The sequence below is a fragment of the Lynx canadensis genome, chromosome C2 (assembly GCF_007474595.2).
Source record: "Lynx canadensis isolate LIC74 chromosome C2, mLynCan4.pri.v2, whole genome shotgun sequence".
Classification (NCBI taxonomy): domain Eukaryota; kingdom Metazoa; phylum Chordata; class Mammalia; order Carnivora; family Felidae; genus Lynx; species Lynx canadensis.
In genome coordinates, this window is record NC_044311.2 from 27548056 (window position 1) to 27564926 (window position 16871).

The following is a 16871-nucleotide window of genomic DNA, read 5'->3' on the forward strand; positions in this document are numbered from 1 at the left end:
ATCCTTAACATGGTTTACAAGGTTCTGTACATTCTGTCCTCATCTACTACTCTCCTCCTGGCCACCCTGCTTCAGGTACAATGCATTCCTCCTAACCAGTCCAAGAACACATTAAACAATGGCCTCAGGTACTTTGCACATACTGTCCCCCCTGCCTGAAATGCTTTCCTGCCAGATTTTTTCCAGGCCTTGCTCCCTCAATTTATTCAGGCCTCTACCCAAATATTAACTTACCTTTCCTGATTATTCTGTCTAAAATAGCACCACTTTGTCACTCACAATCCTCTCAACCTACTTTATTAGTCTTAGAAGCACTTCTATAGCCATTTTTTATTGTTTACCTTCTATGCTACAGCCTCCCTGTTTCACCCCCAAGCCCACCAAAATGTAAGCTTTGAGAACAGAAACTTTAGTTGCTGCTACATCCCCAGCTCCTGGTAGGTCCTGCTGCCTGTTTTTCCCTTCACCCTTGCCCTTTTTTCTGTTACTGTAAATATCCTTGAATAAAAAATATCTTTGAATGGAAAACTTCATGGATACCTCATTTCCTTAAAATGAGGTCCTGGGTCTTTTTTTTTAATTCTTAAGACTCTCGATATAGATTGCTGGAAGACTTACCAGAAGAGTTGTACCACTTTACATTTTCTGGTGTGAAGAGTACCTCTTTCATGCGACTATAACCAACATAGGCGTATCTATCTTTCTGATGCTCTCTCCCCTTCAACTTCCTCTCTCATCACAAAAGAAACACCTGCAGCCCAACAAGCCATAGTACTCTATGTATGCTTACCTATGTCTGCTTACGCCAGTCCCTTGGCCTGTAATTCTCCACCTCTGTACCTCCAAAGCATGTTAAAAATCTGTTAAATATATGTCTAGTCCCAGCTCCAGTGATATTTCCTGTCTAGATTCCTGCCTGGGCCGCCTTGCCAGAGCAGACTACTTCCTTGTCTGTTATCTCTAGACCTTGCATACATCTCAATTATTATTCATGTTACCTTACATTTACCAGTGAATGTTTGCCTGTCTGCTGGAGCACATGGGTGGCGAGCCGTTTTATTCATCTGTATCTGTAACTTTAGAGCTAAGCACAGTGGCAAGTCAGACACTGCAGAAGTGAGCTAAATGAATGGTGAAGACACAAGAGATGGAGGACAGACATCCGTCTAGACGTGAAGTCCTGGTTTGTCTCTCCAGGTCACCCCACCTTTCCACACTTGCTGCTGCATCAGTTCTTGGCACACAATATTACTGTGTTTACAATGCTATCTTCGAGTCTAGTTATTTAAAAAATTGCAGGCCTAAAATAAACATTACAGCTTATTCTGAGGATGAGCAAATCTTCAGGAAACTATATTATGAAACCAAACCAAGAGTAATTTTGTAATTAAAAAAGCAAGCACAGCAGCAACTGAAAAACCCTAGCCAACTCAAGAGGATGCTGATGATGTATGGATAATCAAGCATCACTGCACACCCAATCCAATGGAGTATCTGCACAACCAGACTTAATTGTAGAATACGTGAATATGCAGCAAACTGCAGTTCCTTGATTTCAGTTTAAAATGTGGACTGTTAGGGCCACCCTGTAACACTGAGAAGGTTGCCCTTGATAGACATGAAATTGGGTGGCACTGGCCCATAAGAATAGAATGTTAATTTTTGGGTCAGCCCACAAACCCTGGAGCCCTCTAGTGGAACCATGCAACAGATGCTGAGAAGCCCTGCTTTGGATGCCTACAAGATTGTTCTGTACTTCAGTGTTCCCTCAAGAGGCTATCCTTTCCTCCTTTCCTCCAAAACAATGATGACATAAGTTCATCCCAGTCATTCTCTATAGTTTCACCTCCCACATGCTCAAATCCAACACTCATATTCAACAACACACTTATCAAGTCCCCTACTTTTCATCAACCATACACACTTCATTCGCAACAAAAGCAAACACATAAGTTCTCATTTAAAAATGTGGCTCCTTGGGGCGCCTGGGTGGCTCAGTCAGTTAAGCATCCGACTTCGGCTCAGGTCGTGATCTCGCGGTCCGTGAGTTCGAGCCCCGGGTCGGGCTCTGTGCTGACAGCTCAGAACCTGGAGCCTGCTTCTGATTCTGTGTCTCCCTCTTTCTCTGACCCTCCCCCCGTTGGTGCTCTGTCTCTCTCTGTCTCAAAAGTAAACGTTAAAAAAAAAAAAAGAATAAAAATGTGGCTCCTTGCAATTATTTTACTGATGTTCAGATTTAGATTTATTAATTTTAGAATAGATTTCAAATTTATTTGACATTCACATATTCTACCTGATGATTTAGAAAGCATTTTATTAATAGCTTCTAAGTATGCGAGGGAGCTTCTAAGTATGCGAGGGAGCTTCTAAGAAAAATCTTTTACTTTTCAGCAACACAAAATAAAGATAAACCTCTTGACCTAAGTAACTACAGACTGAGACATAAAAGATAATACATAACATACTTCTTGATTATCTTTTAATTTCAGTAAAATTGAATACTTTAATTTTTTCTTTTAAAAATCAAAATATCATAAAACTAATTAGGTATTGTTTGTGAAAAACACCAAATGCCCAAGTTGAGCTGAAAGCAGCAGTGGTGTAACACAAGGCTTTTTTTTTTTTTTTTTTTTTTTCTTCCAAATAAATGATTTCAAAAGGCAATTTAAAAGACTGACAGCAATGTCACACTCGGATAACCCCATCTATGAAGCTGCATTTTTTGTCTCCCTCTTCAAAGTTCTTTGCAATTATCCCTCTCACAATGAAAATGCTTCTCTGCTCCTAAGACGAATTGATTCGATCAACTTTTAAGGCCACTTAACTTCCTTATTCAAAAACACTATGTTTTTATTTACAATAAACTACAAAAACAGCAAAAGCAAAACAGTCTAATTTCTGGGAGGCCTAAAAAAGTCTTTACAGAGTTAAAAAAAACCCAAAAAAACCCAAAACAGTTCTAGCCCTATTATAAATAAAACTGATTCAATCATTTTAGAATGCTTAACTAGTTGAGATTTTATATTCATCGGTGTATTTGTTTTTAAAACCTTCTATAACCAACGTACTTGCAGTTTCTCTGAGGGATACAATACGCAAAAGGAAGTCTGCTTACTTTTAGGTTTGAAAATCTTTTTCCTTTCTGAACCAAAGTTCTTTACTTATAAAGAATTCTAAAACTTCATTTTCACACCTCACTCTAAAAAAAGGTCAAAGACAAAGATTTTTCTTAGTATTTAATACATGTTCTCTGGACCTAGAAAATTTATATCTTGAAGAGCATGAAAGGTCTCTGTAGCACTTCCTATACCAGAGAGTAAATAAAAAAATCTGTGCAAGGTAAGTGGGTGGAAATCCTCCACAACACAATAGAGCATCCAAATCACCTTGCTGTGCGGTATACTCACGAAAGAGAATAAAGCTTAAAATGTGTAGACCACAGTCTCAAGTACGAAAATGTAGTACTACCATTTCTGAAATATTTTAATTATTAGTATTATGCTAATAAAATCTTATCTATAAGACACCTTCTTCATTAAGTAAAATAGAATAAAATGAGTTGCCAAATACATTTTTGGGGGGAACTTTTGTTTTTCCTTGAGAATATTTGAGAGTTAATGTGAGACTTTTAGAACCAAAAGAGGATTAGCAGCCATCAAGTCCAATTCCCTGTTTTTATGTATAAGAAAACAGATGTTCAAGAAAGTAGTGAAGGGAGCTAATGGTAGAAGTGAGAATTAGAACTCAGCTCTTCTGACCCCACATCCACTTGTTTTTCCACTGGCTCACAGTTCTGGGAAGTAATGTTCACAGATCTGTTGGAGCAGAGTGGATTATCCCAATTTTATGTTTGATTTACAAGTATCAAGGCAAGAAAGTCATGAATTTACAAAATTGGTAATGAAAATAAAGATGATGGTGCTAGACATAACAAAAACACAGAAGTCAAATCAACGAGAAAACATGTATCAAACAATTATTCACATGAAGACTAGCATATATACATTTAAAATATTCAAACATTTGAAAAAACTCTGACATCTAAAAAAAGTTTCCATAAATACCTCACTGTGCTTTTCATTACTGTGAAATCATTTTAAATCCTAAAATTATTGGCCGATAAATTGTCAAGAGTGAATAGCAGAATTTTTAGCAGAACTAAAAATATATATAAATAGGCTATACTAGTATAATATGCAAAAGTAACTTACTTCTCTAACACTTATGAGACAGGCCTAAATGGACTCTAGTCCTACCAAACTATAGGACTCTGATGATTCTATATGGTTTTAACCATATAACTGAATTCACTGATCAGTATATCCCACTATTTACGGGACAACCCCACCTGAATTTTCTATAAACGCCGCACATACTTCTTTCCTCCAAAACTTCCTCTTTCCTTGTTGCTATTTCAGGTTACAGCATTAGCAATGAACCAGGTGCTCGCTTAGGAACCACTCTCTGCCTGCGTCCCCTCACCATATACTCACCCAGTCTTCTTTAAATCCCTGTCTCCTCCAAGCCCAATGCAACTGCCTTGGCTCAAAGCCTTTTATCCACTCTTCCCAGAGCTTAAAACAACTTCCTAAATGTCCTCCTTGCATCCAGATTCTTCTTGTCTAGTTAACCAGGATAACGACTTGACCACATTACTGCCACAGTTAAAGAATTCAGAAAGCTCTTGGGGTGCCTGGGTGGCTCAGTTGGTTGAGCATCCAACTTCAGCTCAGGTCATGATCTCGCAGTTGACGAGTTCGAGCCCCGCATGGGGCTCTGTGGTGACAGTTCAGAGCCTGGAGCCTGCTTCGGATTCTGTGTCTCCCTGTCTCTCTGCCCCTCCCTCACTCATGCTCTGTCTCAAAAATAAACATTAAAAAAAAATTTTTTTTTTAAAGAATTTAGAAAGTGCTTCGGAGTCTACAGGATGAAGTCTAAACCCTTCAGCACTCTACCCAGACAGGTGTACCTTTGCACCTTAACTACCTTCCCCCATGCTCACACACTAAGATCTCCTACACCACACCTCTCTTCCCAAGCACACATACCCTCTTCCATGTGTCTTTGTAGAAGATACATATGAAAAATCTCATTAATCTTGGTAACAAATCTCTTAGGTAGGTAGTATTTTTATCCCCATTGTACAGATGGGTAAATACTTCAGCATGGAGGGTAAAGTTACTTGTTCCAAATACTAAAGAGAGGAACTGGAACAATAGAGAATCCTGGGCTCAAGGGCTTCAACAAACTACCTCCACCCCAAATTCACAATTTACCACATGGACAAACACAAGTTTGTGACTACGGAATAGCCTTAAAACTTAAAGAATTCAGATCTGAAGCTAATGAAATGTACTATTCTGAAGAATGAAAATACATCCTTACATAGAAACGTGACACAGTTTTTCCTCCTACAGTTAGGGCTGCCATTTTTCCATCATGGTTTTCCTTTGGAGTGTATTTTAGAACATGACAGTCTTGTACCTAAGAAAACAAATATAAAAAAATTAAGTTATGTGCCAAGATACATTTTAACATATCATACCAACCACACCAAAGCCTTAGGACAATGAGGAATTCCCTAAAGTTAATTATCTCACCATTCCTCTAACACCAACCACAATCTTAAATTATAGAAATACCCTTAAAAAAAAAAAAGTCAAGTACAGGCAGAGCATACAGACAACACATAGAGAAAAGTGCCTAAAACAAATATATACAACAGAACTCGTAGTTGTGAAGAAAACAGGCATTAACCACCACCCATGTCAAGAAGTAGAATCCACAAAACCTCTGCGTGGCTCTTCCCAATAACCTCCCTGCCTTTTTTTTTTTTTTTTTTTTTAACCCCAAAGCAGCGGTTCTCAATGTGTGGTCTCCAAAGAAGCAGCATCGACATCACCTGGGAACTTGGTGAAAATGCTGACCCTTAGGCCTCAGCCCAGACCTACTGAATCAGAATCTCATTTTATAAGCTTTCCAGGTTGATTCTGAGGCTCACTAAAATTTGAGAAGCACTGCCCTAGAAATAACTATTATTCTTGACACTTACGGTAATCATTTACTTACTTTTCTTTATAATTGCTACCTTTGAAAGTATTTAATAATGTAGTTTAGTGTTGCCTGCTTTAGACTTTGTACAAATAGAATCAAACTGTAGGTGTTTTTCCATGCTTTGCTTCTTTCACTTGTTTATATTTCTAAGTTTAATCCATATTGTTGTGTGTAGCTCTCTTCTGTTCATTTTCACTGCTATCCAGCTTTCCATTGTGTGAATATCATGACTTATTTATCCATTCTGTTAGACTTGTGGGTTATTTCTAGTTGGGGAAGTATTAAGAGCAATACTGCTATAATAACTGTTGTAGAGGTATCCTGCTCAAGTTTTCTGTTAAACACTCAGGAGTGAAATGGCCAGACTACAAGGTTCACCAATCTCAACTTTACCACATAATTATGCTAAACTGTTTTCCGAAGTGGTTGTACCAATTTACAATCCAACTAGGCATTCCTAAAAGCTCTCAAAGTTCCCTAGAGTTTTAGAAACTATAATCCTCTCTTTGATCATTCAGGGTCAATAACAATGTCCTAAGGCCTGTAAGGCCCCCTGGGGCCTATGAGCACTCAGCGTACTTCTGTGCATGAGCACTCATTTTAATCACCACCATCTGTTCAATCACCTGTCTAGGATTAGGCCCCAAAGATGAACTCAGATGTCCAACCCAATTTGGGGAATGATGGTCTCCTAACTCCATCAGTGATCTTTCTCTAATAATAATTGTAAAGACAACAGTGGCCAATATAAATTGGACATTTAACACTATTTTAAATGCTTGACATTTACACCTTGTGCAACTCTCACAAAAACCTTCTGAGGTAGGTAATAGTTATTTCCTTTACCAAATACAATTCTATCTTTTACAGAGGAGGCACAGTGCTCCAAGGAACACAGCTAAGCAGTGGAAGAATCAAGATGTGAAATCAAGTATTCTGGTCCCAGCACCCACATTTTTAACAATTAGAGTTTGTATCATCTCAGAGAACAAAATGCTTCCCTAGACAAGAGCGTTACATTCTAAGTTAGCAAAGAGATCAAATTTTTAAAAAAAATTTGTATTTAAATTCAAGTTAGTTAACACATAGTGCAATGATTTCAGGAGTCAAATTTAGTGATTCATCACTTACATATAACACCCATTGCACATCCCAACAAATGCCTTCCTTAATGCCCATCACCCATTTGGCCCATCCCCCAACCCAACATCTCTCCAACAGCTCTCAGTTTGTTATCTGTATTTAAAAGTCTCTTATGGAGAGAAGGCAAGATGGCAGAACAGCATCGAAGTTCTTTGTGAGCCTCGCGTCCATGAAATACAGCCTGACCAACACTAAACCATCCTACACACCTAGAAAACTGACTGGAGGATTAACACAACAATCTGTACAACCTGAACCATAGAATTCAGCAGAAAGACAAAAAATTCATTTTTATTTTCAATTTTTATTAAAAATATTTTCCTTTAATTTTTTTTACTATATTCTTTACTTTTGTGTAATTTTTCTCAAAATCTACCTTACTTCCATCATTCTATTTTAGTCTACTTCAGTGTATTCAGCTTTTCAAATTTTCAAACAATTTCCGTGTTTTCTTTTTTCATTTCTTTTTCTTGAATGCGGACAGTGAAAAACTTCATTTTTACTTTCAATTTCTATTAAAAACATTTTTAATTTTTTCTTACTATTTTTTTTGCTTTTAGGTAAACTTTTCATATTCTATTTTACTTCCATCACTTTATTTTAGTCTACCACATTGTATTCACTTTTTCAAATTTTCAAAAGATTTCCTTTTTTTTCTTTCTCTTGAATATAGAAAGAGAAAAAATTCATTTTTAATTTTTATTAGAAATATTTTTCTTTAATTTTCTTCCTACTATATTCTTTACTTTTGTGTAAATTTTTTCAAATTCTATTTTACTCCCATTATCTCATTTTAGTCTACATCAGTGTATTCATTTTTTCAAATTCTCAAATGATTTCCTCCCCTCCCCCGCTTTTTCCTATGTCACACCACTATCAACACCCAGACCAAAACACACCTAGGATCTAGCATCATTTATTAGATTTTGTGTGTGTGTTTATTTATTAATTTTACTATTTTAATTTTAATATTTTTATAATTTTAATTTTTCTGCCTCATTAATTCCTTTTCTCCCTTCAAAATGACAACACGAAGGAATTCACCCCAAAAGAAAGAGCACGAAGAAACGACAGAGAGGGATTTAACCAACACAGATATAAGCAAGATGTCTGAACCAGAATTTAGAATCACGATAATAAGAATACCAGCTGGAGTAGAAAACAGATTAGAATCTCTTTCTGCAGAGATAAAAGAAGTAAAAAATAGAATGAAATAAAAAATGTTGTAACTGAACTGCAATCACAGATGGATGCAGCGGCAGGAAGGATGGACGAGGCAGAACAGAGAATCAATGATATAGAGGACAAACTTATAGAGAATAATGAAGCAGAAAAAAAGAGGGAGATTAAGGCAAAAGAGCACGATTTAAGAATTAGAGAAATCAATGATCATAAAAAAGGAACAACATCAGAATCATAGGGGTCCCAGAAGAGAAAGACAGAGAAATAGGGGTAGAAGGGTTATGTGAGCAAATCATAGCGGAAAACTTTCCTAACCTGGGGAAAGACATTGACATCAAAATCCAGGATGCACAAAGGACCCCCATTAAATTCAACAAAAACTGACCATCAACAAGGTATATCATAGTCAAATTCACAAAATACTCGGACAAGGAGAGAATCGTGAAAGCAGCAAGGGAAAAAAAGTCCCTAACCTATAAGGCAAGACAGATCAGGTTTGCAGCAGACCTATCCACAAAAACTTGGCAGACCAGAAAGGAGTGGCAGGATATATTCAGTGTGCTGAATCAGAAAAATATGCAGCCAAGAATTCTTTATCCAGAAAGGCTGTCATTCAAAAGAGAGATTAAAAGTTTCCTAGACAAACAAAAATTAAAGGAGTTTGTGACCACTAAACCAGCCCTGCTGGTTAGAGGGGACTCTCTGCGGGGAGAAAAGGTGAAAAAAAAAATTTATGCAACAAAGATTAGAAAGGACCAGAGAACACCACCAGAAACTCCAACTCTACAAGCATCATTACAGCAATAAATTTCTATCTGTCAGTACTCACTCTAAATGTCAATGGACTCAATGCTCCAATCAAAGGACATAGGGTAAAAGAATGGATAAGAAAACAAGACCCATCTAGATGCTGTTTACAAGAGACCCACTTCAGACATTAAGACACCTTCAGATTGAAAATAAGGGGATGGAGAACCATCTATCATGCTAATGGTCAATAAAAGAAATCTGGAGTAGCCATACTTAAATCAGACAATCTAGACTTTAAAATAAAGACTGTATCAAGAGATGCAGAAGGGCATTATATCATAATCAAGGGGTCTATCCACCAAGAAGACCTAACAATTGTAAACATTTAGGTGCCAAATGTGCGAGCACCCAAATATATAAATCAATTAATCACAAACATAAAGAAGCTCATTGATAGTAATACCATAATAGTAGGAGACTTCAACACCCCACTCACAGCAATGGACAGATCATCTAATCAAAAATCCAAGGAAACAATGGCTTGGAATGACACACTGGTCCAGATGGACTTAACAGATCTATTCAGAACATTTCATCTTAAAGCAACAGAATATACATTCTTCTCCAGTGCACATGGAACGTTCTCCAGAAAAGACCATACACTGGGACACAAATCAGTCCTAAGTAAGTACAAAGAGGTTGAGATCATACCATGCATATTTTCAGACCACAATGCTATGAAACTCAAGATCAACCACAAGAACAAATTTGGAAAGGTAACAAATACTTGGAGACTGAAGAATATCCTACTAAAGAATGAATGAGCTAACCAAGAAGTTAAAGAGGAATTCAAAAAGTATATGGGAGTCAACGAAAATGGTAACACCACAACCCAAAACCTCTGGGACTCAGCAAAGGCAGTCATAAGAGGAAAGTATATAGCAATCCAGGCCTTCCTAAAGAAGGACGAAAGATCTCATATATACAACCTAACTTTATGCCTTAAGGAGCTGGAAAAAGAATAGCAAATAAAACCCAAAACCAGCAGAAGGCAGGAAATAATAAAGATTAGAGCAGAAATTAATGCTATCGAAGCCAAAAAAACAGAACAGATCAATGAAACAAGAAGCTGGTGCTTTGAAAGAATTAACAAAATTGATAAACTACTAGCCAGTTTGATCATGAAGAAAAAGGACCCAAATAAATAAAATCAAGAATGAAAGAGGAGTGATCACAACCAACACAGCAGAGATAAGAACAATAATAAGAGAATATTATGAACAATTATATGCCAATAAAAAGGGCCATCTGGAAGAAATGGACAAATTCCTAGAAACATATACACTACCAAAACTGAAACAGGAAGAAATAGAAAATTTGAACAGACCCATAACCAGTAAGGAAAGCAAATTAGTAATCAAAAATCTGCCAAAAAAACAAGAGTCCAGGGCCAGATGGCTTTCCAGGGGAATTCTACCAAACATTTAAGGAAGAGTTAACACCTATTCTCTTGAAGCTGTTCCAAAAAATAGAAATGGAAGGAAAACTTCCAAACTCTTTCTATGAAGCCAGCATTACCTTGATTCCAAAACCAGACAGAGACCCCACTAAAAAGGAGAACTATAGACCAATCTCCCTGATGCATATGGATGCAAAAATCCTCAACAAGATATTAGCCAAGCGGATCCAACAATACATTACAAAAATTATTCACCACGACCAAGTGGGATTTATACCTGGGATGCAGGGCTGGTTCAATATCCGCAAAACAATTAACATGATTCATCACATCAATAAAAGAAAGGACGAGAACCATAGGATCCTCTCAATAGATGCAGAGAAAGCATTTGACGAAATACAGCATCCTTCCTTGATAAAAACCCTCAAGAAAGTAGGGACAGAAGGAGCATACCTCAAGATCATAAAAGCCATATGTGAACGACCCAACGCTAACATCATCCTCAATGGGGAGAAACTGAGAGCTTTACCCCCAAGGTCAGGAACAAGACAGGGTTGTCCACTCTCACCACTGTTATTCAACATAGTATTGGTAGTCTTAGCCTCTGCAATCAGACAACACAAAGAAATAAAAGGCATTCCAAATCGGCCAGGAGGAGGTCAAACTTTCACTCTTTGCAAATGACATGATAGTCTATATGGACAACCCAAAAGATTCCACCAAAAAACTGCTAGAACTGATTCATGAATTCAGCAAAGTTGCAGGATATAAAATCAACGCAGAGAAATCGGTTGCATTCCTATACACCACCAATGAAGCAACTGACAGAGAAATCAAGGAATTGATCCCATTTACAGTTGCACTAAAAGCCATAACTATGAATAAATCGAACCAAAGAGGTAAAAAAACCATACACTGAAAACTGTAGAAAGCTTATGAAAGAAATTGAAGAAGACACAAAAAAATGAAAAAAATATTCCATGCTCATGGATTGGAAGAACAAATATTGTTAAAATGTTGATACTATCCAAAGGAATCTACAAATTTAACGCAATCCCTATCAAAATTACACCAGCATTCTTCACAGAGATAGAACAAACAATGCTTAAATTTGTATGGAACCAGAAAAGACCCTGAAAAGCCAAAGCAATCCTGAAAAAGAAAAATCCCAAACTTCAAGATGCATTACAAAGCTGTAATCATCCAGACAGTATGGTACTGGCACAAAAAAAGACACTCAGATGAACAGAACAGAGATCCAGAAATGGACCCCCAAGTGTATGAGCAACTAATCTTTGACAAAGCAGGAAAGAATATCCAGTGGAATAAAGACAGTCACTTCAGCAAATGGTGCTGGGAAAACTGGACAGCGACATGCAGAAAAATGAACTTGGACCACTTTCTTACACCAGACACAAAAATAAACTCAAAATGGATGAAAGACCTAAATGTAAGACAGGAAGCCATCACAATCCTTGAGGAGAAAGCAGGCAAAAACCTCTTTGATCTTGGCTGCAGCAACTTCTTACCCAACACGTCTCCGGAGGCAAGGGAAACAAAAGCAAAAATGAACTACTGGGAGCTCATCAAAATAAAAAGCTTCTGCACAGTTAAGGAAACAATCAGCAAAACTAAAAGACAACCAACAGAATGGGAGAAGGTATTTGCAAATGACATATCAGATAAAGGGTTAGTATCCAAAATCTATAAAGAACAAAGAATCCAGTGAAGAAATGGGCAAAAACATGGATAGACACTTCTCCACAGAAGACATACAGATGGCCAACTGGCACATGAGAAAATGCTCCACATCACTCATCATCAGGGAAATACAAATCAAAACCACAATGAGATACCACCTTACACCTGTCAGAATGGCTAACATTAACAACCCAGACAACAACAGATATTGGCAAGGATGCAGAGAAAGAGGATCTCTTTTGCATTGTTGGTGGGAATGCAAGCTGGTGCAGCCACTCTGGAAAACAGTATGGAGGTTCCTCAAAAAACTAAAAATAGAACTACCCTACGGCTCAGCAATTGCACTACTAGGCATTTATCCACGGGATACAGGTGTGCTGTTTTGAAGCGACACATGCACCCCCATATTTATAGCAGCACAATCAACAATAGCCAAAGTATGGAAAGAGCCCAAATGTCCATCGATGAATAAATGGATAAAGAAGATGTAGTATATGTATACAATGGAGGATTACTCGGCAATCAAAAAGAGTGAAATCTTGCCATTTGCAACTACGTGGATGGAACTGGAGGGTATTATGCTAAGTGAAATTAGTCAGAGAAAGACAAAGATCATATGACTTCACTCATGTGAAGAGTTTAAGAGACAAAACAGAGGAACGTAAGGGAAGGGATACAAAAATAATATAAAAACAGGAAGGAGGACAAAACAGAGGAGACTCTTAAATATGGAGAACAAACTGAGGGTTAGGGGAGGGATTGTGGGCGGGGGGATGGGCTAAATGGGTAAGGGGCACTAAGGAATCTACTCCTGAAATCATTGTTGCACTATATGCTAACTAATTTGGATGTATATTTCAAAAAAAAAAAAAAAATAAAAAAAAATAAAAGAATAAAAAAAAAATCAAGTTTCTTATGATTTGCCTCCATCTCTCTTATCTTATTTTTCCTTCCCTTCCCCTAAATTAACTTGTTTTCTTAAATTCCACGAGTGAAATCATATATTTATCTTTCTCTGACTGACTTATTTCACTTAACATAATTCTCTAGTTCCATCCACAGTTACAAATTGCAAGATTTCATTCATTTTGATCACCAAGTAATATTCCATTGTATATATACAAGACCAAATGTTAATTTTGAGAGGAAAGAATGAAAATAAGTTCGGACAGATTTTTTCCGATTCTGAATTAAACTGGTACCTCTGTGAGAAGCTAGGTTACACTGTTTTTTGTTCATTGCCCTAGTTAAATCCAAAGCCAGTATCACGAAGACCACCACTCAGGCAAAAGTGAAACATTTACTGAAATAATCAGAAGTAAAGTTCTTTAATAGTATTTATGCTTGACATTAGCCCATTCTTCACCATACACTTATGTATTTTAGGATACAAATACTGCCCGTTCAGATTTGCACAAATAGATCTTGGTACACGTACAGATCTGTTACATCTTCTGTTTCTGTCTTACCTGAAGTAATGTGACCACATGTTTTTGACCATCTTTGGTCCATAAAGGCATCATACCCAGCTTTAGGGCGATAAGGCCTACTCTAGAGGAACCTGGTAATTAAACACAAATCAGTGTTATTACAAACTTTTTCAACACTCGTCAACATGATACAACAGTATTTCCTACACTGTGGTTTCAATATGAGCAATAGGCAGCTAAGACACATGTTAATACATTCATAGAGTAAAATACAACTGCTCCTTAGAGACGTAAGAGACTTCAACCATGGCTGGGTAAGATATTGGTACTTAATAAATCTCTGTATAATGAACAAATATACGAGAACTATACAAAATGAAGAAAAGAGGTAAACTGATAATATTCTGCTTTAAAAATAACGCTATTAAGAGAGGGCATAAATCTATCATTACACTTTGCTTTCCTAGTATCAATTTATATCTAACCTCATTAATTGGGAAACATCTACCACTCAAATTCTAAGAACTTAGGTGGGGTTACAGGGATGACACAAGAGGTCACGTTGCTAAAATATGTCAGCCTCCACCTTGCCCCTTAGATTTTTTGCATAAGTTCGGAAAGTTACTCCACTAAGAACTTCTGATCACTATACAAGTCAACTGACACAATAAACCCCAACCAGAGACCACACTCTCAACAAGACAGGACTTATTCTTCTTGGTCTGGCTACACATGGGTTTAATACTCTGCGAGCTACAAGTTGCTGATTCTGGAGTTATGCTTTGCAAACCTGGAGTGCTAGAACCCCAACTGAAAACATCACTGTGACACACTGCAGTTTAAATTACACTCCTCCAGCTTTCCTTCCCTGACTTAATTTTATTTTTTTATCTGAAGGAAACAAGAAGACATACGCAGAATGATTTTCCTTTCACCTGCAAAATAGCTTCTTGAGGAAATCTTGATTACCATCAGACATTCACTCATAGTAGACCAGCATTCTAGAAATAAACTTGCAAACCTAACTACATTGAAACAGACACACTTGAGACATGAAAAATAAATTCAAGAAATTTATCATTTCGCAGCAGTCACTATGATTTTGAGTATGCCAGTCACATTAGGGAATGAGAACTTCTCAAATATAAAATAACTACCTGGCTCCCAAGGATGTAGAGGCCATGGTTCATCTTTTAAAGGACACAGTTTACTTGCTAATTGGGCTTTATTTTCCTCAGAGACCAACTGCTTAACAAATGAGACATTTTCTTCAGAAAGATGCTCATCCCACCAAGTACCACTCCTGCCATGGAGACTTCTAACCAAAAGCCAGATGTCTGCTCTGTAAAAACAAAAATTGGAAAACAAACCACAATATAAAAGGTTCCCCCATTTAACATGGGGAAGGGAGGTCACATGCGTTGGAAAGTGTAGTCTGGCCCTTAGGAAAGGGTCTGGAATCTGTGCAAGTTTTTTTTTTTTTTCCCCCTCACATTTCTTATGACAAAAATGGGATTCACACATTTTTTTTTTTAACGTTTATTTATTTTTGAGACAGAGAGAGACAGAGCGTGAACAGGGGAGGGGCAGAGAGAGAGGGAGACACAGAATCTGAAACAGGCTCCAGGCTCTGAGCTGTCATCACAGAGCCCGACCCGGGGCTCCAACTCACGGACCGTGAGATCATGACCTGAGCCGAAGTCGGACGCTTAACCGACCAAGCCACCCAGGCGCCCCGGGATTCACATATTTACTGTCAATGATTACCCTACGGTAAAAGGTCTTCATCTTCTCTTCTGAGATAAACCAATTTCTAACAGAGCTGTCCTACAAAGGAGAAGCCACTGACCAATTTGTATATGTCCCTTAATAGTTTACATCCAGTGGAGGTGGCAGAATGTGGGATGCTGACCTTTCTCTGATAAGCTCACCTCTTCCCTGCAATGACATTGCCAAAGCTCAGAAGATACATAAAAGACATGGTCTCTGACCACTTGAACATACCAAGGAAGACTTCAGGGGATGAAAGTCGGGAAGGAGGTGTGCAATTCTTGCAGAGAGGGTCAGAAAAGGAGTAAAGCTTTCTGTAGTCTATGCCCCTTTTGTAGTCAGGTGCATCCACGTTAGAGTCCCAAATTTTGCACTAATTAGTTGACTTATCTTACTCCCCAGGCTGCCGTTTTATCTGCAAAACGTAATCATGACTACGGAATAATGATAGTATCTGTAGAAGGAATAACGACAGCAGTTCTATCTCATAAGGCTACGAGAACTAAGACGCCTAACATACTCAACAAAGCATTCAGTACAGAGAAAACGCCCACTAACTGGTAGATAATATAACTGCTGTTGGTAATGCTCTCTGCCAGTCGCTGGCTCATAAACATTAAAACAAAAAACCACCCCTTCAGTCCTTTAAACGGCGTTTCCTTGGAGTACCGCTCCTAACTCCTGTGTGCCTGCGGTCTGGAGACAGCCCCTTTCTCCTCCACCCAGGGCAGACCCCTCCGCACTGGGCCATGGCACTGCTCCGGGTCGCAGTGTTTCGCAGGGACCACACCTCCACACCCAGTCTCGAACACCCACCTGTTTCCCGAGCCCCGGGCAGCACCCAGGCCGCTCGCGCCGCAGCCCAGCACCCGGGCGCCGGCCTGAGCCAGCAGCCTCCAACCAGGCATGGAGTAGCCGGGGAGGGCTCGGCCCGCGGCTCTTCCTGTCGCCCCGCCGCTCTGCTTTCAAGACGTCCCCACGCTGCAGCCTCGAATCCACCGGAGCCCTCCGGGATCCTCCCGCTGACTTTGTACCGCTGCCCTCCCAGGTCGGAAAGGAGCCGCTGGAGCCACTTCCGGTCCGTTTCCTAATGCGCTCCGGGCACCGAGGTCAACCCCCGGAACTAGAGTTCCGCCTGCGGATAGTCCTACTTTGGATCCCAGTTAGGGTAGGGATGGCGGGGACTAACTGATTTGTCTCTCCAGGGGTTGAAAAAAAAAAAAAAAGCGGGGGGCGGGGGGAGGGAAATAGGGAAATGTTCGGAATTTAAACTTGCCAGAATGAAGCGAACTAGGGACAGGTTCCTTAAGAGCCAGGTCACTTCTAAATAATGCTCACTGCTGGGCAGAGCATTGTACTAAACAGCCCTTGATACTGTTACA

General features: G+C 38.7%; 1 protein-coding gene across 1 annotated transcript in view; it reads right to left on the minus strand.

Moving 5' to 3' along the window:
* Window positions 1-16559, minus strand: part of MRPL3 (mitochondrial ribosomal protein L3) — a 52043-nt gene extending 35484 nt beyond the window's left edge. Inside the window, exons 1-4 of the mRNA XM_030329696.1 lie at window positions 16306-16559; window positions 14877-15061; window positions 13759-13850; window positions 5386-5484 (exon numbers count right to left, since the gene is read on the minus strand). Of these exons, the coding sequence (XP_030185556.1) occupies window positions 5386-5484; window positions 13759-13850; window positions 14877-15061; window positions 16306-16397 (468 nt within the window). The 5' untranslated portion in view covers window positions 16398-16559. The remainder of the gene's footprint in view (window positions 1-5385; window positions 5485-13758; window positions 13851-14876; window positions 15062-16305) is intronic.
* Window positions 16560-16871: the final 312 nt, after the last annotated feature.